This window comes from Myotis myotis, unplaced genomic scaffold, assembly GCF_014108235.1.
Source record: "Myotis myotis isolate mMyoMyo1 unplaced genomic scaffold, mMyoMyo1.p scaffold_m19_p_3, whole genome shotgun sequence".
NCBI classification, from domain to species: domain Eukaryota; kingdom Metazoa; phylum Chordata; class Mammalia; order Chiroptera; family Vespertilionidae; genus Myotis; species Myotis myotis.
Window position 1 is genome coordinate 208,438,214 of NW_023416335.1, and position 24,601 is coordinate 208,462,814.

General features: G+C 51.1%; 1 protein-coding gene across 4 annotated transcripts in view; it reads left to right on the top strand.

Moving 5' to 3' along the window:
- GRAP2 (GRB2 related adaptor protein 2) overlaps positions 1-18,794 on the top strand; it is a 71,960-nt gene extending 53,166 nt beyond the window's left edge. For 2 of the 4 annotated variants that reach the window (XM_036300578.1, XM_036300579.1), the window contains 5 exons: positions 3,571-3,690; positions 6,657-6,825; positions 8,981-9,169; positions 10,747-10,875; positions 11,449-11,628. In XM_036300578.1, coding sequence (XP_036156471.1) covers positions 3,571-3,690; positions 6,657-6,825; positions 8,981-9,169; positions 10,747-10,875; positions 11,449-11,628 — 787 coding nt within the window. Of the gene's footprint in view, positions 1-3,570; positions 3,691-6,656; positions 6,826-8,980; positions 9,170-10,746; positions 10,876-11,448 lie in introns of those variants that run through there. The other 2 variants (XM_036300577.1, XM_036300580.1) reach the window with 2 other exon arrangements.
- The last annotated feature ends 5,807 nt before the right edge of the window (positions 18,795-24,601 follow it).

Genomic DNA, 24,601 nt, shown 5'->3' on the forward strand with positions numbered 1-24,601 from the left:
CCTTACCTGGGCCCCGGCCAGGGAGGAGCCTGCAACCTAGATACATGCCCTTGACCACAATCGACCCTGGACCCTGCAGTCTGCAGGCTGAGGCTCTATCCACTAAGCCAAACTGGCTAGGGAAGAATATGACATTTCTTATCCCCTCCAGCAGTGGACCTTCATTTTTTCCTCTAGGAGTGAGGTGGAAAAACCCTAGATCGCCTTCTTGGATTCTTATTACCCAAGGTACCAAGAACACTGCGAGTGGCGTATCATGAGCTTAGCCAATGAGTGGTCAGAAAAGGTGTTCCCTGTACAGCTCACATGTGTAGAGGCGGGACTTCCAGTGCACCGCGGCTGCCACGCCCTCTCTCTCTGGGCCTTGCAGAGTCAAGTCCCCGCCCACCCGCGTGCACCTCACCCGCACGCAGTCCTGCCCACCTGCGCGCCCGCTGTACATGCAGCCTCCTGGTGATGGATTGTGATGGTGTGAGGGCATCACAGCATGAGAGCGTGACGACCACATAGGCTTTTATTAGTATAGATACTGTACCCTACTCCCCACCCCTCCTCTTTATTTTCATTGTCTCCTGCTCTTCTCCTCCACTGACACATGGCCTATTGTACCTATTCTGTTGTTTACTGTACACCCCGCCCCTAGGACGTAAGGTCCCTGAGGGCATGGATTTGGTCTCTTCTGCTCACCACTTATCCGCAGTGCCCAGAAGAGGGCCCAGCACTTTTTTGAATTATTGATTTGAGAGAGAGAGAGAGAGAGAGAGAAATTGATTTGTTGTTCCACATATTTATGCATTCATTGGTTGATTCCTGTATGTGCCCTGACCGGGGATCCAACCCGGCTACCTTGGCATATCAGCACGATGCTCTAACCAACTGAGCTACCCAGCCAGGGCTGGCCCAGCCCTTATTAATAAAAGCTATTGAATGAATGAATAGCTTTGGAATGATATGTAACATTGAAACCCTGGCCACTCATTTAATATGTAGTGTGTGGACAGCTTTGCAAGTCTTAAAAAGTGTCACTCAACAAATTCCAGTCAGAGGACAAGTGTGTATTTTCTGAACAATCCCCTCATTACCTGCTGCCTCGTCTGATATATTTCCTTTGAGGTGTGGCTGCTGTGGAGCATGTCCCGTTCTTGTTCCCATCCCCATTCGGTTTCCTATACAAACCCCTACAGGGCTTGTGGCAAATACTCTGGGCAGGATCTCAGGGCAAGTGATCAGCAGACCCTCTGCTTCCAGCCCCTCAGAGCCGACCCCACCGCCCCCTGCAGTCCTGGAGTAAGGACATTCTCCTGCCACCCCTGTCTGTTCGGATTCCTAAATTCTAGAGAGCACAGGGCTTGCTCACTTTTAAAGGCATCCCACGCCGTGCCTGTTGGACATTCACCTTAAGGCAGTGGTTCTCAACCTTCTGGCCCTTTAAATACAGTTCCTCATGTTGTGACCCAACCATAACATTATTTTCGTTGCAACTTCATAACTGTAATGTTGCTACTGTTATGAATCACAGTGTAAATATCTGATATGCAGGATGGTCTTAGGCGACCCCTGTGAAAGGGTCGTTCGACCGCCAAAGGGATCGCGACCCACAGGTTGAGAACCGCTGCCTTAAAGGGACACACACACTGGCCTTCCAGTGGCAGCAATTAGGGCACCCACCTGGGAGCAATGGGACCCAGTCCCACCTTTGGCCGCCCAGTGATTGCAAATACTTGTTTCGCTTTCCTGTGGGTGAGAGGTGTCTGGCCTCCTCCTGAGGCTGTGGCCACTGTTTGCCTGGCCTGTGGAGGTGCTTGGCCCTTTCCGTTCTGGGTGCTTTCCTTGTAGAGTCCTTGCTGTAGACATTTTGCTACAGACATTTCCCCCATTTAACTAATTGCCTGAAGGCAATTTTGCTGTTAAAAAAAAAGATAAATAACTGGTTGACAATTGTTTTTTTCTTCTGGTTTCATTTCTTTATTGACAAATCAATCAACTGCCATAAAAAAGAAAATAATTGTTTGGCAGTTTGATTGTGATTTTTTTGCTTGTTTGTTTGGTTTCATTTCTCCATTGATGAACCAATCAATTGCCTTCCACACACAGTGCATTTAAGCTAGTTGTCATTTTGTTACATTTCTCCATTGACAAGTTCTCCTAGTTCCTCCCATTTCTATACTGTCTGTGAGTTTTAGCCAGCCCTCTTCACGGTCTCTACCAGCCGTGGGCAAACTACGGCCCGTGGGCTGGATTCGGCCCGTTTGAAATGAATAAAACTAAAAAAAAAAAAGACCGTACCCTTTTATGTAATGATGTTTACTTTGAATTTATATTAGTTCACACAAACACTCCATCCATGCTTTTGTTCCGGCCTCCGGTCCAGTTTAAGAACCCATTGTGGCCCTCGAGTCAAAAAGTTTGCCCACCCCTGGATACAGTGAGAGGAGACGTGGTTGGGGTCTTAGCATAGCATTTCTTCCAGAGGAGGAAGATTGGCCCCAAAGGTGGGCTTCTTGTGTTCAAACACACTAATGGAGGAGAGAAGCCAGGCCCTGTGCGGGCACAGAGTTGAACCCACATTTCCCACAGAACGAAGACAAGTGCTCAGCTACATCCCCAAAATAAAATCCGTTATCTGCGCAGCACTGCCATGAAGCCGCACACACTTCAACTATATTCAAATGAAGCCTTTTTGACTTTATGTTCTTTCATTTGTCGTGATTTTAACTTTTTTTACTGCAAAATTGCCTTGTGGCCATTAGCAAAAGGGCTTGTGGCAAAGATGTTTCCGGCAAATAGCTTACAGCGAAAATACTAGGAATGCGGCCTTTTCCATAGATGACAGGCGGCCTGACGCTTCCGAGGCCGCCACCCTCGCTGCCCCTGAAAGGGCAGTTTCTCCTCGGTTTCTCCTTTTCCACAGTAAAGGTATTTCCAGCCTGGATTTTTGAGGAGGCCCAGGAGCCCGCTCTCTAGACGTGGTTCTCAGGCTGCTGCTGGCCTCGCTCACTCTGTAGACGTGGTTCTCAGGCTGCTGCCGGCCTCGCTCACTTCCAAGTGCATGTGCAGGGCCTCCCCGTGCCTTGCAGCCTTGGCCGAGCACTGAGCGAGAGCTGGGCCAGGGCTGCGACTCTTCTTCCAGGCCCCGAGGTCTCAGCCTGGGAGCCCAGGCCCAGGCCCTCCCCAGCTCCGCCGGGTGGCCGCCTCCAGTGCTTGCAGGGGTCCCTGTCCGCCTGGCACAGGGATGTCCCTGCAGTTCTTCCCTCGCAACTTCCCTCCGCAGCTGCCAGCGGAGGCTGCTCCCCAGCGAGCCACTCCCCACAAGGCCCCACCTCGGTGCAGCCGCACCTTTCCATGATGCAGGTTTTCCAAGCTGGAGGGGCTTCTCCTGGAGGGAACAGAGGGGGCGTCGCGGGCACACTCACTCCTGTGCCTGAACACGCCTGCACGTTTGTTGGGCTTCCAGGGCGCCTGGCCCCACTTTCTCCTTCCTCCGCTGCTGTCCCCAGCCTCCCTCCTTCTACTTCCCCCTCCTATCTCTCTGGCATCTCACCAAAATCCTGTGGTTTTCTCACCCGGCAGATGGTTTCACGAAGGCCTCTCGCGACACCAGGCAGAGAACTTACTCATGGCCAAGGAGGTTGGTTTCTTCATCATCCGGGCCAGCCAGAGCTCCCCAGGGGACTTCTCCATATCCGTCAGGTACTGCCATCCCCGACACCGCCCTGACCCGGACCTCTAAGCCAGGAAGTGACCTCTTGCATGTGACCTATTGCTCAGGAGCATGGTGGCCAAGGGGCCCAGGCATCTTATCAACTGTCATGCTGTCCACTTGCTTCCCATGGCACATGCATGTAACTCCTAGGCACATTGGTCTGTGGCCAAAAGCATGCGCACATTTCTCTGCCTCCCCCTCTAGCGCAGGTGCTTCCAGAAGGATGGGATTTTTATCCACCTCATCTCTGTGCCTTTAACAGTGCCTTGTGCCCAGTGGTGCATGATGAGTATTTGTGGAGAGAAGTGGGGAGAATTGTCCACATCCATCTTGAGATCTAAATTGTAACCTTTTACTACAGATGGAAGTCTGAGGCAGGGTCAGAGAGAAATGAAAACCCCTAGTCACCGCTGTGGGTACATATGGAGTGGGGGGTGGCCGCACAAAACAGAGGCAGCAGGGCAGAGCCGAGGCGGGCGGGGGTGGGGAGACGAACAGCAAACTCCCTAATGCTCAGCACCCAGAGGAAGTGACTCAGTCCAGGCACAAGCGTGACGCAGCGCCACACTCGGAAGCCCCACGTCTGAACACACGGCGTGTGGTCAGCATGTCTGGGGTTGCAGTCACGTTTCAGACTTGGTGACCACATGTGAAAGTGCATAATTCATGCTGATGGCAGCACGGAGGGTGACAGCCTGCACCGTGAAGCCTGCTGCCGAGTTAGTCGACAGGAAATGCTGATCTGGATTATTCAGTATATTTTGAAAGGCCTGCGGCCTGAGTGCTTTAGGTACATAAATCCAATCTCGGCTAATAAACTGAGGTCACTGTACTATTTAGAAAGAATGGATATTTTAAGGACTAGGGAGGAGGGGCTGACAAATAATGGGTCAATGATTTGTATGTGCATGTGCCTCTCGAGTGCTCAAAAATAGCTTGGGCTTGTGCACGTTGCCCTTGCAGTCTCGCTTAAACTCTTAACTTTCCTCTCTTTTTCACAGCTTGGACAGCGGTATATTCTAGGTCAGGCCAATACTGATGTCTCACAATTCTAAACTTGTTACATCTTTTAATGAAATTTTGCTCTGTCAGTAAACCTTACAAGCCTAACCTATTTCTTAAGGGCCTTGATTATGGAATGGACCAAGTGAGTTGTCAGACTGAAGGGCACCTCCTGGTGCCTGTGGTTGGCATGAAGTTGGCTCTGGCCTCTTCAGCCCGGAGCTATGACTTCCTAGTACATTTCCTTGATTGAAGTAGATTCTATAAAGCAGTCAGCCTTGCCTTCCGCCAGAGCCTTCCCCTGCTATTGAGGCAATGCAGCTTTTGTAACAGTGATTATTACCATAATCATGATCTCATCTTCTGCAGAAAAGTAGGGTAATGCATTCCAGAGCGAAGTCATTTTTATTTATTTATTTACACATTTGCTTTCTGTCATGGGCACAGATAATTAAGAGCTAATTATAGTTCTGTCACTTAGCATTTGATAAGCAGCTGAAACACTAGACTTTAGCCTTTTCTCTGCCCCTCCCAGAACACGCTCTCTCCACCAAAATCCTGGCATCCCCCCTCCCGGCTCATGAGAGTGAAAGGGTTAATGTTTCTCACTCTGTGGTCTTTGGCCAGAGGCCGCGGAGGGATAATATACCGCAAGGATATTCCCTCCTCTTCCCCCAATGTGAGGGGTAATGACTGTGAGCTGAGCCATGTGGTATTACGGGGAAGGAAACTTCTGTGAACGGCCAGGCCATGATTGCACAGTGCTGGCTGCCCCCCCAGAGCAGCCAAAGCAGAGGTCACCGCATGGGTTCCCTGCCCCTGAGCAGAGCGCAGCACGTAAATGATACTGGTGATCGGAATTCCTGTCCCCTCTGAGCACAGACCACTAACTCCATCCCTAAGAAAGCGCCACTGTCCTTCAGACGTAGCTTTACTCTCCGACACTCTAAATTCTTGATTTTTCTGCTGGATCAGGCGATTGGCACTATTAACATCAGTTAACTTTTAGATATAAATGTGTGTCCATTTCACACATAAACTTGATATCCTAAATAGAACGACTTGGAGCTATTAGTAAAGGTCCAGTCCTCCCTTTTGTGATGAATAAAATCCAGTCTCTCCACCCCGCTACAAATGTGCCCCTGCCCTGTGAGCCCAGCTGGTGTTAAAAGATGCCCATCTAGAGGAGTTAGCATGTGCACGTGGTGTGGCAGGCAGGAGTCAGAGACCCGGGGTTCTTGCCTCAGCTCTGCCACTCATTCGCGGGGACCTTGACCAAGGCCCTCCATCTCTCGGAGCCTCAGCATCCTCAGCTGTGACAGGAGACATAAGGATCAACAATCTCTGAAGCCTGTTCCCATGAAAACTCTACAATGCTATGTAATACTTCTTTCCCCAAAAGCTCAAAATGCTTTGCAACCTTATTTATGCAAAACTAAAGCAAGACCAAGAGACCAATGTAGAGACCAAGCATGACACATTTCTCAAGGTAGTGTCTGACTGTCCAGAGCGAGTCTGTGGGCTTGAAGGAGCGGGTTCAAGGTATTTCTGATAACGGAAAGGTAGCAAGGGCTTGAGAACCCCTCCCTTCCGAGTCTTGGCAGAGTCCTTAGCGTAGTACATTTCTCAGGGGTGGCCATATTTCAGATAAACATAGTCAAAAGGTCCTTGACCTCATAGTCTTTAAAGCACTCGACACATTTTTTCTTGTCAAAGGTCGACTCCAGTGTCAGAAGACACGTTACCTTCTGCTCTAGTGCAGCCTGTGTCCTGAATAGCCCTTTCCTCCTAGGGCTTGACTGGCCCAACCCACCTGCCTAGTGATGAGCAAGCTCCCATATCTCCATGTCCTGCCCTAACAGAACTCGCTTGGCATCCCCAGGTGCCATCAACCCCGAAGGCGGGGACACGGTCACCATGTAACACAGTTTGGATTTGCCTTGATCTCTAGGCACGAGGATGATGTTCAGCACTTCAAGGTCATGAGAGACAGCAAGGGTAACTACTTCCTATGGACAGAGAAGTTCCCATCCCTCAACAAGCTGGTGGACTACTACAGGACAACGTCCATCTCCAAACAGAAGCAGATCTTCCTGAGGGATAGGACCCGAGAGGACCAGGTCAGCCCATCTCGGGATTGAAAAAAAAAAGTGTTTTAACATTTTTTTTATTGATTTCAGAGAAAGGACGGGAGAGGGAGAGAGGGATGGAAACATCAGTGTGAAAGAGAATCATTGATTGGCTGCCTCCTACAAGTCCCCGACTGGGAATTGAGCCTGCAACCGGACATGTGCCTTGACTGGAAATTGAATCGTGACTTCCTGGTTCATGGGTCGACTCTCAATCAATGAGCCACACTGGCCCAGCCCATCTAGATATTTTAGGCAGCTGGAGTCTTACATGAACCACCAAGACGATGTATTTGTGGGCAGGTCCTCTGAGGATTCTGAAAGGTAGAATAACTGCGAAGTCAGATCTCAGTTTAAACCCCTAGCTAGGTGACTTTGGAAAGGTCTCCGATCCTCAGTTTCCTCATCCAAGAAATGGGGATGTCAGTGATATCCACCTCCTAGGATGGTTGTGAAGGTGAGAAGATAATGCGTCCCCTCCCCGTACATCGTTCCTAACCACACCGCGCACTCGGTGCGGTGAGCTCTTACTGGATGCCGTCATTTCGTTACCGACATTACTACATCAGTTTCGGCCCAGAGCCAGAGCTTTGTGACAGGATGTGGCGTGGAGAGGAGGCATTGGGGTAGAAGACTTAGCATAGTACAGGATTCATAGTACTTAGCATAGTCCTGGAATTCTTGCTCTTGGAAAATTTGGAATAGAGTATTGTTTTCACAGAAAATGCATCAGACAGACCCAGCTTTAAATCCAGATTTCATCACTAGCTATCCTATGACCTCGCCAAGTTAAGAAATTTCTGCCCTGGCCAGTGGCTCACTTGGTTGGAGTGTTATCCCGTGCTCCAAAAGATTGTGGGTGCTATTCCTAGTCAAGGTACATACCCAGGTTGCAGGTTTGATCCCCAGTTGGGAGCACATACGGGAGACAAGTGATTAATGTTTCTCTCTCACATCAACGTCTGTCTCTCTCATTACCCCTCTTCCTCTCTCTAAAATCAATAAAAATATATCCTCGGATGAGGATTAAAAAACACACACACATTTAAAAAACAAAAAAGAAACCTGAGTATAGAATGGGCTGTTATGAGGATTAATTGAGAAAATATAGTTAGAGCACTTGCCACAGATTCTGGTCTAGATGCAATGAAAATACTAACTTGTCTTCCACGAGTAAATTCACAGGCACACACACGATTTATAAAATGCTTTCAAAGGAAAAAACATAAGAGAGAGCTACCGGAAGAAGTGGTGACTAGAGTAGCTGAAATCCCAGGGATGGGTTCTTTGAAATGGCATTGAGACTTTCAAAGCAACACATGCTATGGGGAAACAAAGGAAACCATCTTTTTCAAGTAATTGGCTGCTTTTCAGCCTGAGACGTTACAATCAAAGGAGAAAAGGGTGTTCCCACCAAGTGCACACAGAAGCTCAGAAAGAAAAACAAAGGTCAGCCAAGACCTTGTGTATTATTGTAACCAGGAAACGGACAGGCGTATTAATTTACTAGGATGTGCACGCAGAAATAGGCCACATGAAACTGCCCTAAACTGGACTAAATGCGTTCGTATCTGCAAAGTGCTTAGAACACTGCCTGGCATACACTAAACCCCTCTACACTTGTTACATAAAAATAACCCTCTGCTTCCTGAGGTGGAGACCCTTAAGAAGAAGGCCTTGCTCCTCCCAGCATGCCCAGTGCAGCCCTGGTTTCCATGGTGCTGCAAGAGGGTTGTGTTTGTGTCTCATCACCAGGCTATAAAAGACAGTTCAGAATCATGCAAAGTCAATAGCAGAGCTTATCTGGAGGGTAGCATGTCCAGCATTGTGGCAACATGCGATAAGGAGGGGTGGCCTTGTGTCAGAATAAAAAAGAGAGTATCTAAGCTTGATTACACAGAAAAAACAAGCCCACTAGGAATGGACTAAATGGAGACCATATGGAAAGTGTCAGTCTGTGACCCAGAGAACTGACATCCCCAAAAAAGGAGAATCTGAAGGTCTGAACCATGGGTGCTAAGATGCCCCCCAACCTGTCAGCAGTTTCTCAGAGCTGTCATGAGCAAAGTCTGGGAACAGCTGCCTGAAGTGGGGGGTAGAGCCAGGAGACATGGGAGGAGGATGGATCATCTCTGTTCTCTCCCAGGGTCGCCGGGGCAACAGCCTGGACCGATGGCCCCAGGGAGGCCCACATATCAGTGGGGCTGTGGGAGAAGAAACCCGGCCTGCGATGAACCGGAAGCTGTCGGATCACCCACCGCCCCCTCCATCGCAGTATCCCCCGGCCCCACCGCCGGCGCAGCAGCGGCACCTGCAGCATCACCACTTTCACCAGGTATCTGGAAGGGATGGAGCGGGCACAGTGAGGTGGGGGCAGGCCCTTCTCTCCCCCACCCCCACACCGAGGCTCAGGTCGCCTTGTTCCCACTGCCACTTACTGGGTGAGAGCCTCCCGTGAGGCTGGAAACAGCCATAGCAAGTAAACGCCGTGGTTCTGCTGGGGTCCGGGTCTGCTGGCCTGGCAGCAGGTCTCACGAAGTTCATAAAGAAGATGCTGGGGCCCGAGCCAGTTTGGCTCAGTGGATAGAGCATCGGTCTGTGGACTGAAAGGTCCCAGATTCAGTTCCGGTCAAGGGCACATGCCCGGGTTGTGGGCTCGATCCCCAGTGGGGGGCATGCAGGAGGCAGCTGATCAATGATTCTTTCTCATCATTGATGTTTCTATCTCTCTCTTCCTCTCCCTTCCTTTCTGAAATCAATAAAAACATATTTTTTTAAAAAAAGAAGAAGGGGGGGGGGGAGAGGGGGGGGGAGAGGGAGGAGGAGGGGGAGGGGATGATGATGATGCTGGGGCCCCAAGTGGTAGAAATATGATATGGAAACTGCTTTGGCAAAGAAGCCTGTGTGAATCAAACTGCTCCCTGCCTGAACACACACACACACACACACACACACACACACACACTCACACACACACACTCACACACACACACACTCACACACACACTCACACACTCACACTCACACCCTTTCTTACCCCAAGGACTCAGGGAACAATTGCTTCATTTTTCTATCAGCACAATTTCAAATCTGTTCACGTCCCTTACCCACCTGGCTGTGGCGATCTACAAGAAAGACGGATTAACACCTGCCGTGGAGCCTTACTTACTTACTTATTTATTTACTTCTCCCCGCCTTATCCAGATGGGATTTGAGGCGGCTTACCGAGATGGACAATACTGCCAGATAACATCGTTCCTAAATTCCTTAGCCGGGCACAGAGTCCTTTGTGAGCTGCGCATATCTGTTCCCCCAGCCTCTCTCCTGCTACCTCCCTCTGCTCCCCACACAAACACACATTTCAGCAGTGCTCCACTACCTTTAGTTACCGGAATGGCCCATTGTATCTTCTTTCATGCCTTTGAGGCTTTTTATATGCTGTCCCCTCTGCCTCAAATGCTCTTTCCTGGCGCTCCCCTTTAAGTTGGAATTCAAGCATCACTTCCTCTATGAAGCCCTCCCTGATTACCCAGGCAGACTTAGACATTCATCTCCCTGCTCACTTATCACTTACATGTGCATGATTTCTCCTCGGAACTGACGCCTCGTGAAGACAAGGGACCTTCTCTTTCCAGCTACATATCCCCATTGCTTAGAACAGTATGAAGTACATGGCAGGGGCCTGATAAGCATTTCTTGATTGAATAAATGGGGCCTGCCATCATCTTTGTCTTCATAATCTTAGGTACCTTTGTCATCCCTCCCCCTCTCACCATCATCTATAGGGTTTATTGCCATCACCAGCAAGTATTACTGGAACCCTGGCCGTGTTTCTCCGAGCAAGGCACTGGGGAGACAGTGAGGGACGCTCTGGAGGCATGATGACAGCTCCTCTCTTGCATCTGTTTCTAGGAGCGCCGTGGAGGCAGCCTTGACATAAACGACGGCCACTGTGGCATGGGCATGGGCATGGGCAGCGAAATGAACACCACCCTCATGCACCGGAGACACACAGACCCAGTGCAACTCCAGGTGGCCGGGGTACGTGAACTTTCCCTCTGGGCCCAATGGAGGAGGTAAGGTAGGCAATTAGAGAAACGGTTGGTTCTCCAGGAAAGATGCCAAACTGCACTGAGCTCAAATAGAGGTAGTGGGAACCCAAATAGTGGCCATAGGGGGAGTGTTCCCGTGGGGCTGGCCGTCAGCCTTGCCCCGTCCTACTCCCATTTCTTGGCTCTGGTTCTGGTGGAGGGAGATGCCCATTTGGGCACTGCCGTTCTATTTGTCATGTGAACAAAGTAGAAAGAGCACCTGTTGACGTAGGGGGTCGTCCTCAAGGATTCTCTTGGGGCCTTGGAGACTCTGTCAGCCCAAGTCCTGAGCCTCGATGATGACTGTGGTGACTTGGAGCTCAGGGCCTTGCAGCCCGCATCTGCTTTCCGTCGCAGCGGCGGTGAACTGTCTCCAGAGAGGCAACGTCAGCCTTCAGGGCAGGCTGCTCACCAAGGACTTTGCCTGGGTGTCAAAGCCAGCAGATTCCCGTCTGTGTGACAGTGGCTCAGAGGCCGCCCCAACTCAGCACCCTTCCCCCCGCCCCGTGATTTCCCCCAACAGCGAGTGCGGTGGGCCCAGGCGCTGTACGACTTCGAGGCCCTGGAGGATGACGAGCTGGGATTCCGCTCCGGAGAGGTGGTCGAGGTCCTGGACAGCTCCAACCCGTCCTGGTGGACGGGCCGCCTGCACAACAAGCTGGGCCTCTTCCCTGCCAACTACGTGGCGCCCATGATCCGGTGAAGCCCTTCTCCGGGGTCAGAGGCTTGTGTCTGAGCTGCCTGCAAGAGGAAGCAAGGAGGAAAGGCTGGCACTGCATACACGCGTGCGCGCGTGCACACACATATATGCCTATGGGCACACACATTTGTAATAGTAATTTATTGGCAATTTAGTTGGTTAATTAGTTGATATGAAAGGAACTCAGGTGGAAGCTTATATTCATACTTGTTTTTCTGCCCCCCGCAAGGCGTGTGCCGGAGGCGGGGGCGCTTGGGGAGGAGGGGGCAGGGAAACGGAAATCCTTCCTCTCCTAAAGATGGCACCACTTCCCCCTGATCTTGGGAATTTCAAGGAGCTGAGCAGAGATCCACACCCGGAGCTGGACGCAGAACCGCAGGTGGGGCAGGACTCGGCGGGGCATGTTCTGGCTCACCTGCATGCCCGACTCACCCCGAGGGTTTGCAGGGCGGCCTCCCTCCTGCTCTCCCAGGGAGGACGTGCTGGGTTGAGAATTAGGGTGCAGCCGCTCAAGTCTGAGATAGAGCAGCTGGGTGTGAGGCCTGGGCAAGGCCGGCACCTTCCTCTCCTTCAGTGGCTTCTCCACGTCCTGTGGCTGGCGTGGAGACACGGGGACACCGTGAGGGCCATGCACGGGGAAGTGAAGGGACTTGCACAGGTCTCCCAGGGGCGAACCTGGGTGTGAGCTCTGTGTCCCCGGCTTCCAAGAAAGCAGCACCCTAGCTTCTGTAAAGTGCTCGGAGGAGCCCTGGCCGAGCATGCCGGGTGGGAGAGTCATTGTTCTGTGGCTACAGGGTGTCTCTTTGGGGCTCTGTTTTCTCTCTTGTTTTCTGCGTTTTGAAGATGCCTTGCCCAGCGGCACAGACAGAAGCCCACGCCACAAGAGCACTGACTAGTGATTGGCTAATTGGTTGGTTGAACATGACCCTGCGTGGGGCCTGGCTTTCAGATGAGCTTCCTGTTCCCCTGACCATTGGACCTGGGCTGGCACCTTCCCTCCACCAAGAGCCGCACCTGGGGAAAGGAACCCCCCACCGTGTCTCCTCAGCACCTCAAAGTCGACTGTGTCTCCCAGGACCCACCCCTGGGCATGAAACAGACCAGCCAGGCTGAGGAACAGGGGCCCTGGGGAAGGGCGCTCAGTGTCCTAGGGTAGCTGGGAGCACAGCTCTGCATCAGGGCACCTAGAAGGTTGTGAGTGTGAAGAAAGGGTTGGGTTGAGTGTGTTAGTGAGGGGCATGCGGGGTGAGTGGGGGTCTGTTTCTTCTTCCTTCGTCCTTGCTGCTCTAAGGAGGGACAGAGACAACCATCATTGAAGGTGATATAAGCAGAAGAAAGAGTTTGTGACTCAGAAGTAACTGTCAGTGTAATGCGGGCTATGTCCCTTTAGCCCTGAATTCTAGGAGTCTCTAATTCGCCATGACACCTTTAGAGAAAAACAGGACAAGAAGGGACTCCGTTGGGGGTCGCGGGAGGGGAGAGAAAGTCGCCAGAGAGAAGCAGGGGGAGGCGAGTGTGCGTGAGGGGCGTCTTGTAGCCTCTGAAAATGAAAGCACAGGAAGGAAAAAGTAGCGAAGACGTTTCACAAGGTGAAGGAGCCGTGTGAGAGGCGCAGAGGGAGGGGAGGGAGCAAGAGGTTAAGTGGGACAGGCCAGGAAGACGCTGGAGTCAGCAGGCTCGGCTCGGGAGGAGGGCGGAGGCAGGTGGGAGGAGGAATTGGAGCAGAGAGATGAACGCCAGCAGGTAGGGGCAAAGGCACCACAGGAATGAAGACAGAGCAGAGGCAAAGGGGACTCAATCAGCTTTTTGGTGCGAGGCAATGTGAACACGTTATGGAAAATAAAAGCCAGAATTAATGTCTGTACAGTATTTACAACCCATATGCTTTAAACAGCCCACAAACGGGATCTGTCTGTCTGATTATGTGAGGGTCAGCCCCAGTGAGGACAGAGTGAGAGGATTTGGTTCTGGCCTAGATTTCGTGCCTTGAAACACTTTTCAAGAAAGCGATAATAAGACAAGGGCCCTTGTTTTGCGGGGCTGTGCCTAGTGAGAGAGAGAGAGAGAGAGAGAGACACATACACACACACACACACACACACAGGAGTCCTTAGCCCGCAGAGGCTGACCGCACAGTGTGGGCAGAGCTGTCAGAACCCCTGGGACCGGACCTTCTCTTCCACCAGAGGCCACTGTGGGAGTAATTTTAACTGAGGTGCCAAAATAGCCTGTTCACTACATGGCTCAGTTCAGAAGGAAGGTGCCACCCTGGCCACCCAGAGAACAAGGGCCTTAGGGACCAAGCTAAGGGGACAAGGCCCACAGCATCCACGCCGGGGGAGGGAGGCTGACCCTCCTGGGCCCTGATGCCGGCTGGGGGAGCGCGTGGGAGTGCGTCCACCCGATAGCATCTCGGCCCCAGGGCTCGTCCACCAGTGTCTCTCGGGGCCGCAGAACCAGGAAACGGCACACTGTCTCTGAGTCCGGCTGCAATGCCCTGTGGGACTTGGGAGCAGGGAACTTCCAGCGAAAACCCAGTTCCTGTCGGACCAGTTGGGTTTCACCAACGGCGTTCCGTGTCCCGCGTGCCGAGGCTCGCTGCGTTTAAACGCCTGGCCCCCGCCCCTGCCCACCCACGTTTAGACGGCCTGGGGGTGACCTAAGGCTGGTGCTTCTCCAAATAAATGTGCCTGTGAGTTGCCTGGGGAGTGTGTTAAAATGCAGGTCCTGACTCAATCCTGCCTTTCGACCAGTCTCAGAAGTTCCGTTGCTGGGCCACGGACCACACTTTGCGCACAAGGGCAGGGGACTTGGCAGTGAGCTAAACAGCTGCTTGGATCCCTTTTCCAGGGACATTGGGGCATCTTTCTGTTGCTAACAAGTAAGTCGCTTGGGCTGTGGGACAGAGAGACATGATTCAGAACTGTCATTATGACGTCATATTTGGCTGCCCAGGTGATGTATTATTATTATAGCATCTTTATCTCCATCAAGAGTCAGAAAATTTTAGGGGGAGGGGCATTCAGGTGAAGTACAAACTGGGATTTCCGAATAGTAATTATTTTAAACATGAGCAGAGGTTACCGAACACGTTGTGAAAGCCTTCTCAGGAAATCTTTAAACAAAATGGATTCCCACCATCAGGTGTGGGCCCGCTGGGAGGCAGGGAGTGGCCCGTGTGACAGCCTTAGATCTGAGCCAGCCCAAAGCAAACCAGGCCGCATGGGAGGCAGATGGGCCCGGCCAGAACATCTGCCATTTGTCTGTCTGAAGTCGACAGTTCGGCCTAGCTCTAGCAAGGCAAGGGCACGCGAAAAACATCGTGTCAGTTCTTTTTTTAAATACTGCCCAGGTTCCTTCACTTCTCTCCATGACCACAGCCATGCCAGCAACATCTCTCCCTTAGGCAACAGGACCAACCTCACCTTTCTCCCTGCTGCCCTCTCCTACGCCCTCCTCCACACAGAGCAGTCTGTAAACCAGGAATCTGATTGCATCACTCCCTTGCCCCTCGCACTTGGGTTAAAATGCAGAGTCCTAGTGTGGCCCTGTGAGGCCTGGCCCCTGCCTCCCTCCCCAGTCCCCATCGGTGCCTCTCGCCTCCTTGCCTTCATGCTCCTGCCCCACTGGCCTTCACTCAGCCTCCAGATGGCCAAGGAGTTGTCCCCACGTCCTTTGCACCCACTGTTCCCTTTACCTGGAATGCATCCCCTGTTCTTCGCCTGGCTAATTGCTATGCATCTTCAGGTCTTGGTTTAAGTGTCACTTTCGCAAATTGTTATTTTCTGGCCCCTAATCTAAAACCATTCTTCCCACTACCAGGGGTGGGGAACCTTTTTTCTGCCAAGGACCATTTGGATATATACAACATTTTTCGCGGCCATACAAAATTATCAACTTAAAAATTAGCCTGCTATATTTGGTCAAACATTTAATTAACTCACCCCTAATGCCATGGCAGGGCCAGACCAAATGATTTTTAGGGCCTTAGAGGGCCGGTGGGCGGGGAACGTCCCCCTGCATTAGACCGCCTCGCGGTTGCTGGTGCTTTGCCTGAGTAGCACTAGATGACGGCACTAGACTGGCTTGTGTGACTATTAGACTGTAAGCTCCCTGGGGGCAGGAGTCATCTCTGTTTTGTAAACTGTTGTCTGCCCAGCATCTAACACTGTGCATGGCATACAGAGGCTCAATAAATATTTGTTTAATGAATGAGGTGGACAGTGGCTGTCAAGACCCAATCTACAGGGAATAGTAAAAAATTCGTATCTTACATGACCAGACCATTCCATAACATTTCTCTAGATAGTTAAGGAACAAGATGGCAGTGTGAGGGAGCACGGCTCCCCAGCTTTTCCCCTCTAGGTCAAAATGCCTGTGTAGACAGACACACACACACACACTGCACACACAGCGTCTGTGTCTCACACACACTCACCCTTCCATCCACCCTCCTCTATGGATTTCCACATGCAGGTGAAGCCAGCACGTCAGTGGGGTCAGGTTCCATGCTATTCACAGAGGGCAGACCGTACATAATGAGGCCCTGTGTCTGCCGTGGGGACAGAGGCCCCAGCCAGCCTGATCCGTGTCATAAATCCCAGCAACTCACTGAGCCTCGGCAGCGCAGGTTCTTCCAGGTATGGCTCTACCCAGGGTCATTTGTGAGCACATTCTGATGTGGGCAATTCCATCTCAACAGGTCGGAACTCCCCAGGGTGCGCAGCGGGGGGCGCCTCCCTCCCCCTGCTCCGTCTGACCTGGTTATGGGGAGTTGCTAGGTAACCGCTAGTCAGCCTTTGCTTCCCACGCTGAAGGAGGGTTGGTTACCATGGCAAGTCCAGATGAGATGGGGCATGCAGGGGAATGGGAGTGTGGCCAGGACTTCCGCAGCCTGGATTCTGCCCTCACTCCCTCTGGGTCACTGGGCCTCAGGGACGTCTCTTCATCCCTCGGGGCCTGAGTTTCCTTACCAGTAAAATAAAGGAGAGGCTGGCTCTCTCCTTGCTCTAAATCGCTGATGCGTGCAGCCAGCATAAACTGAACAAACATTTGAGTCCCATGCACCCCAGTGGAGAAGGCACCAGCTTTGAGTCAGACAGACCTGGGCCCCCGTCCAGACTCTGCCACTGACGATGTGAGCCTGGACAAGTCACTTGACCTCTCGGAGGTCATCTAGAGACCCAGAGCCAGTAGCACAGAGTTGTCATGAGAAGGAAGCACATTATAGAACTGCACGGTAAGGGCCCAGCAAACGGTGGGCAGCCCCTCTGTGCCTTCCAGATGGCAGAGGCAGCCTTCTTTACCTGACCCCCCATCCCCAGGGACACGTTCCCACAAAGGCCTCCCCGCTTTGTAACTCGCCTGTCCCGTGTTCAGTCCTGCTCAAGGAAAGACTCTGTGCATCGGTCAAACTGGTAACTTGCTGCTGGAGTAAATCGACTTCGGGAGAGGCCCCTCCCTGGGCCTCGCCCACCCCGTCCAGGTGATGGCTGCCTGTAGGGGTGGCCAGCAGGGAACAGGCTGCTGAGGGTGTTGGCCAAATAAAGAAATGATTCTTTTTTTTAAATGTATTTCTCAAGTACCGTTGACATACAATATGTTAGTTTCAGGTGTACAACATGGTGGCTAGACATGTACAAACCTTACAAAGCGCTCTGCTGATGATTCTGATGCCCATCTGGCACCCTTCATAGTTATCACAACATTATTGACTATATTCCTGATGCTGTACTTGACATCCCCGTGACTGTTTTCATAACTGGCAGTTTGTACCTCTTAATCCCTTTGATCTTTTTCACCCACTCTCCCAGCCCCCCTCCTGCCTGGCAACCATCAGTTGCGGCATTCTTGACAAGAGCCAAGATTGGGAAGTAGCTTAGGTGTCCATTGATAAATGAATGGATAAAGAAGAAGTGGTATGTATATATAATGGAATAGTATTCAGCCATTAAAAAATTGAAATCTTGCTATTTGCGACATGAGCAGACCTAGAGGATAATGTACTAGGTGAAATAAGTCAGAGAAAGGCAAGTGCTTGAACATTTCACTTATTTGTGGAATCTAAAAAATAAATGAACAAATACAATAGAAACAAACGCATAGAATAAGAGTCCAAAGGACTGGTTCTTGCAGGGAGAAGTGCAGGCCATGCCGAGGGGTCGGCAGCAGCTGGAGCCACCATCCCTTCCTCGGCCCATCTGCCTGCCTCTGGGCTCTCCGCCCTGACACACCAGCCCACCCAGACCCGGCGCTTTCTCTACTGGAAACCTTTCCCCTGCCGTCTGTCTGTGGCTTGGGTTCCAGCTGCCTCCCGAAGGTGGGGGAGGGGAGATGGCGGCAGGACCTCTGGGCTACTCTGCGATGCCCCTGCCTTTCTATGGGCCTCTGTCCACATCCTCACCAGCCTGCGAGGGCAGGGACAATGCCATGTCCTTCCCAGTCTTCCTTGGGTCTAACCGTCCCTCTCCTGACATGTGCTTCCCAGGCCTGGCCCTAGACATTTAGGTTTCAGTCCCCAAAGACAGGAATGAGCAGACACCAAGTAGGTAGGTAATTCCAGCTCCGGCCCCTTGTTTGAGGTCAGAGCTGTTTTAAAAATGTGTCCTCGAATATTCTAGACACACCCCAGTTCCCCGGCACTGCCAGAGGGTGGGAGAAGGAGACTTTCCATCAGCAGCTCTGAGCCCTACAGGTAAAGGCTGCTCCAGCCACCTGCTCAGCTGCCAGGGTGCGCCGCTCCAGGAATTCCCCGGGCCGCTGCCCTGAGGAACCACACCGACATTTAAGGGATGACTGAAGCGGACTAAGAATGAGTGTCAGGGAGGGGCAGAAAAACCCAGGAAGCGGGGTGTCCAGGAAGTGGGGTGTCCAGGAAGCGGGGGCAGTCGCAAAGTAGTTGGGGAGAGGAGCCCATATGTTTCCAAAGTTGCAGATAGGACAAAGTCCCCAAGTCTGGAAGGTCTGGGAGGGCAGGAATGTGCCGAGCACATAACAGGAGCTCGATAAAGCCCTCCTGGATGAGGCGGTGAAGGCCTCAGGGAGTCTGTCCAGCAGGGGAGAAGCTCAGTGGGTTCATTTCTCAGGCCAGTGGAGCAGGTCAGAAGTGAAAGCTGCTCGCCCTGACCGGTGTGGCTCAGTGGATAGAGCATCGGCCTGCGGACTGGAAGGTCCCAGGTTTGATTCCGATCAAGGGCATGTACCTTGGTTGCAGGCACATCCCCAGTGGGAGGTGTGCAGGAGGCAGCTGATCGATGTTTCTAACTCTCTATCCCTCTCCCTTCCTCTCTGTAAAAAATCAATAAAATATATATATTTTTTTTAAAAAGTGAAAGCTGCTCAACTAGTTGGGTCCTAGAACCTCCACGCCTCCTCCTCGCGGTGCCCGCTGTAGCCCCCTGCCCTCATTCTCACATCCTCTCTGGGAATAGCAGCGACGAGCACGAATTTCACAGAGGCGTGAGAGAGCCCACAACGTTTTATAATAGGGCTCATGACACAAGCTGCCACAGAGGGGAAAGTCAGCCCTGGAAACGTATCTAAGCGTATACGGAGAGGTGGGCTATTGGGGCTGCATTACCCAGGATGGCCTGGGGACGAGCACAGCTACAATTACTGTGAGCCACAAGGTGTCATATCCTCACTGCACACGCAGCCAGCAGGTGCCATGGGTGAGGAAGGTGAACAAGAGCCAAGGTCCCGAGCAGGAGGGAGAGGCCCAGTTCCTGTGCCAAGGAAGGAGGAGGCGCGATTTCTCAGGAAGGCCCGTCCCCTGCCCCAGGCGGCCTCCGGAGTTGGAAATGCCACAGTGAGGGGCGCCACCGCGCTCAGGGGAACTCCACACCTAAGGCAGGAGGAACCCCTGGCGAGCCAGAGGCCTCCTGGGATGTCACCATTCGTGGAATGTCCCCAGGCACCACAGGACCTGTGGCTGAAAGGAACGGTTTCCTGGCTGATAAGGCTCTTGTAGAGTCTCAGTAATGGTGCACGGAGCGCTCAGCTGGGTGGCAGGGTGGCAGGCCCGGGGCTCGGGCTGCCTGCACATGTCCCGGCATTTCCACTTGCAGCGGATAACCTTGAACAGGCCTCCCGGAGCCTCAGTGTAATCATCTGTACCACCAGACAGAAATCACTTTCACAGTCTACTTTACCAGATCGGGGCAGTCAGATTAGATTACTGTACATGAAAATACCTCCATGGCCTGAAACCGCTCTGCGAAGGCCACTGTGCCACTCATCAGCCAGCCTTGTAAGGACAGGGTGTCTGACTCCCCGCTAAACAAAGGAGCCGCCACAGCAGCTGGCTGTCATGTCTGATTCCTCTTTCTTCCCTGTTCTCAGAGACGTGCGTGTTGTCTAGCACACATTAACTGCTCAAACATGTTGATGGAATAAATACGTCATTGGTATGTAAAGGGAAACGTTACAAAAAGTCCACAGTGTGTTTCAATCAGTTAAATCTAAGAAAGATTTTGTCCGATGTGAACTGTCACTAAAGTATTCTACTCAGATTCTCGCCTTCTGTTCTACTCCACTTTGTGCCGTATAACATCTGTGCTCCTTCAGAGCAAAGCCGCGTCTTCATCATTCCACAGGGGCCTGGACGTGGTCTTGATCAGAGCTGCATCCCCAGCGCCCAGAGCATGCCCTTGTGCTCAGGAAGGCTCCATGAGGATATGGTGAATGAATGAATGAATGAATGAATGAATGAATGAATGAATGGTTTGAAACCCGTAGTATAAGGCTAAGCATTCAGGAGATGTTTGTTGAATGAACAAGTTATTAAATAAGGGGAGTGCTGTCTTTTACTAATGTCCGTTTCCAGCGCTCTCAACACAGGCAGCAAAACAAAGTGGTAGGAGGTCAGGGTTTGGAGTCAGGTGGTCCAGGTTTTAATCCTGGCACTTCTTTACTAGCTGGGCAACCTAGAGTGAGCTCCTGAGCCTCTCTGTGCTTCAGTTTTCTCACCTGTAAAATGGGGATGATGATAATTTTTCCAATAGGGTTTTATGAATTCACTTGGAGGATACTTAAAGTATTTAGCACAGTGCCTGGCACACAGTAACTGCTGCTATTTTTTAATGACCATATCACTCTCTTAATAACCTTCAGTGGCTCCCCTCTAGCTACAGAATAAGATCTAAAGTCAAGGCCCCCACAATTTGGCCCCGATGTCCCTTTCTTCCGGTCCCTCTTACCCATACTTTAACACCAACTACCCTTCACTGGCTTCCAGGCCCTCCTCTAACTAATGTATATCCGTTAACTTGTTTCCTTTCTCACACGCCCTGTAAGGTTGGATTTATTATTGCCCATATTTCACCAATGATGTGACTAAGGCTCAGAAAGGGGAAGTGTCTTCCCCAGGGACACACAGCTTATCCCAGGAAAGTGGGACTCCATTCCGGGACTCTCTGACATGAAAGTTCATGCTCCTAGTCACGGGCCTCTGAAACCCTTGCCATGAACAGTGTGATCTATGAGCCAGCACTGACAGCCCTACCGGGAGCTTGCTAGAAATGGAGAACCTCGGGCCCCACCTCACACCTACTGAACCAGAATCTGAATTTTAGCAAGATTCCCCAGGTGGCTGCTAAGCACAGTAAAGTTTTAAAGTCACGTTTGTAAACCACTTTCTCCCAGTCGGATAGAACTACTTAAATCAAATACATGATCTCATTTAATCCCTACATCAATCTGAGAGCTCATAGGAGGTCAGAATTATTATCCCTTTTTACAGATGGGGACACTAAGGCTCTGAGGGTTAAGTACAGCCGTGCGCCGCTAGACAACGGGGATGCATTCTGAGAACTGCGTCCTTGGGTGATTTCGTCATTGTGCAAACATCATAGAGCATTTGCACGAGCCTAGATGGGCAGCCTACCACACACCTCGGCTGTATGGGTAGCCTGTTGCTCCTAGGCCACAAGCCTGTACACCAGGGTCCTCAAACTTTTTAAACAGGGGGCCAGCTCACTGTCCCTCAGACCGTTGGAGGGCCCGACTATAGTTTAAAAAAGAACTATGAACAAATTCCTATGCACACTGCACATATCTTATTTTGAAGTAAAAAAAACAAAACGAGAACAAATACAATATTTGTATTTGCATGTGGCCCGCAGGCCCCTGCTGTACAGCATGTGACTGTACAAAAAAAAATGAGGTTTAATCAAACACAAGAGAAAATGGTATAGTCAAGAGACAGGTAAACACAAGCTGTACGAGGCTGCGGCTGGAAGAACACGGCATACTATTTTACAGCAAACTTTGTTTTGGGTTTTGTTTTATAAGTAGAAAGAGTACACTCTAAAATAACAATAAAAAGTACAGTAAATACCTAAACCAGTAACATAGTCATTTATTATCATGATCAAGTATTATGTACTGTATGTAACTGTATTGCTGTGCTTTTATACCACTGGCAGCGCAGTAGGTGGGTTTACACCAGCATCACCACAAACACATGAGTAACCCGCTGCACCACGACCTCACCATGGCTACGACACCAGGCTATAGGAATTTTTCAGCTCATTATAATCTTATGGGACTACTGACATCCATCGTTGACCAAAATGTCGCTATGAGGCCCATGGCTGTATCTTGAACTGAACCCACATGTGCCTGATACCAGCCAGATGCTCTGACACACCCAATCTCAACTCCCTCTGCCTCGAATGTTCTCCCTCTCTCTCCCCCTTGAATTCTTATCCTTTTAGGCTCCACTCAAAATCCCTTCCTGCTGGGTGAAGCCATTCTTACCCACATGCCATTGGATAGCTTAATTACTCCTCCCCTCAAAGTCCCCACAGCCTCCCACACCAACCTGTCTCTTGGCCCCAATTCATTCTCTCTTTTTTTAAAATTTGTTTTTCAATTACAGTTGACATACAATATTATATTCATTTCAGGTGTACAACATAGTTATGAGACATTTAGATATCTTCCAAAGTGATCACTCTGATAGGTCTCGTACCCGTATCTGACACCATCCCTAGTTATTACAGTACTAGAGGCCCAGTGCATGAAATCATGCATGGCTGGGGTCCCTCAGCCTGGCCAGCGATCAGGGCCAATTGGGGCCATCTCTCGCCCAGTCCCAATCGGGGTCGATCAGGGCCGGCCGGCCGAGGGGGAGGACCCTGGGAGATTGGCCAGCTGCGAGAGGTTGGCTGTGGGAGTGCACTGACAACAGGGGGCAGCTCCTGTGTTGAGCGTTTGTCCCCTGGTGGTCACTGCACATCATAGTGACCAGTCGAGCGGTCGTTGGGTCGACGGGTCATAACAGTCACTTAGGCTTTTATATATATAGATTATTGACTATATTCTCTATGCTGTACTTTACATCCCCATGGCATTCTTTACTAAAGAAGTCTGTGCTGAGCCAGGCACATAGTAGGCCTTGAGTAAATGCTTGCTTCCAAGTCATTAGGAAACAAACTAAATGCTCCCCAGTCTAAAGATGAAAACCTGTCTATACTTACAAGTGGAGTGTTAGCAGGAGGAAGGCTTTCCAATCCCCAAGAGTAGAAAAGGACACAGGTACGGTGACAAGCACCTCGTTACTCACCACTCTGATCTTTGGGCTGACATGGGATGGCAGAACCGACTTTAAAAAAAAAACTTTTAAAAATATGTGTTTTTATTGATTTTTAGAGAGAGAGGGATAGAGAGATAGAAACATCCATATGAGAGAAACATTATCGATCGGCTGCCTCCTGCATGCCCCCCACTGGGGACTGAGCCCGTAACCCTGGTATGTGCCCTGACCAGGAATTGAACCGGTGACCTCTTGGTTCATGGGTCGACACTCAACCACTGAGCTACACCAGCCAGGCAGACTGACTATTGTAACAAAATTTGCTTATATTTGAAAATCTAATCCTCACTTTATTTTCAGACCATCTAAGGAATAGGAGGAAACCTCTTCAGATTCACTGAGTTAAAAGCGGGTTCCAAATCCTGTCATTTCACAAGGGAAATAAAAAAGACAAAGTGCTTTTAATGTAGGGCAAAGAGCCCTGAGACATAGAACCCCAAGGGCTGTTTCTCTTTACGGGGAACTTGGGCAAACCACATGTTTCTAAGCCTCAATTTCCTCATCTGTAAATGAGGGGTTGGACTAGTTTCTAAAGCTCCTTGCAGCTCTGGGAGGCTGTGCTATAAAATGAGAGAAATGTGAACCCTTGGTTGCTATGATCTGAAAATATTTTGAATGTAGAGAATCAAATGTACAGTAGTGCTTGAACAAAATAATATGTTAATGACTAAGCGGATTCTATTGAATCCAGTGGAAAACAGCAGAGCTGCTGCTGGGGGTGGTGGTGTGTGTGTGTGTGTGTGTGTGTGTGTGTGTGTGTGTGTGTGGTGTCTCCTCATGTGCGGCTTTCTTCCTTGAGCTCAAACATCTACTCTGAATCACTAATATGGTAATCAGGCCTCTGGCAGCCTGTCTTGCCCAAACACACACACACACACACACACACACACTCCACTTCAAATTAAAATGGGGTGAAATTCCATCACTGCTGCTTACTTACTAGAACATCCTTGCTGCATTTTGGGTGGGTTTGTTGGGGTTTTTTTAAAGAAATTTTTATCGTGGTGAAGGTGTTGAATTGACAGCTTCTGGAGGGAGGCCTCTGACCTCAGAAATGGGGCGCGTGGGCCTGGAGCTGGGGGTTCTATTATCATTTTCCTTGTGCACACTCGCCCGCCCCTCACCATCCGGTCTAGCTTCGGGGCCCCAGGCTCTCCAACCGGGAGAGGTCAGACCCGCAGCCCCAGAAGCGCCCCGGCCCAGCACGTGCTCGCGCCTCCCCGCGGGGGGCTGGGGGGCTGGGGGGCTGGGGGGCAGGACCGCGCACCTGCGACGCCTCTGGCTCCGCAGGAGGGTGAGCTCCCCCCCTTCCTCCCACGAAGCGTCTGGCCGGGGAGGTGGGAGCGGGCCCGACGCCGCACGTGGGAGCTCCCGCGAGTC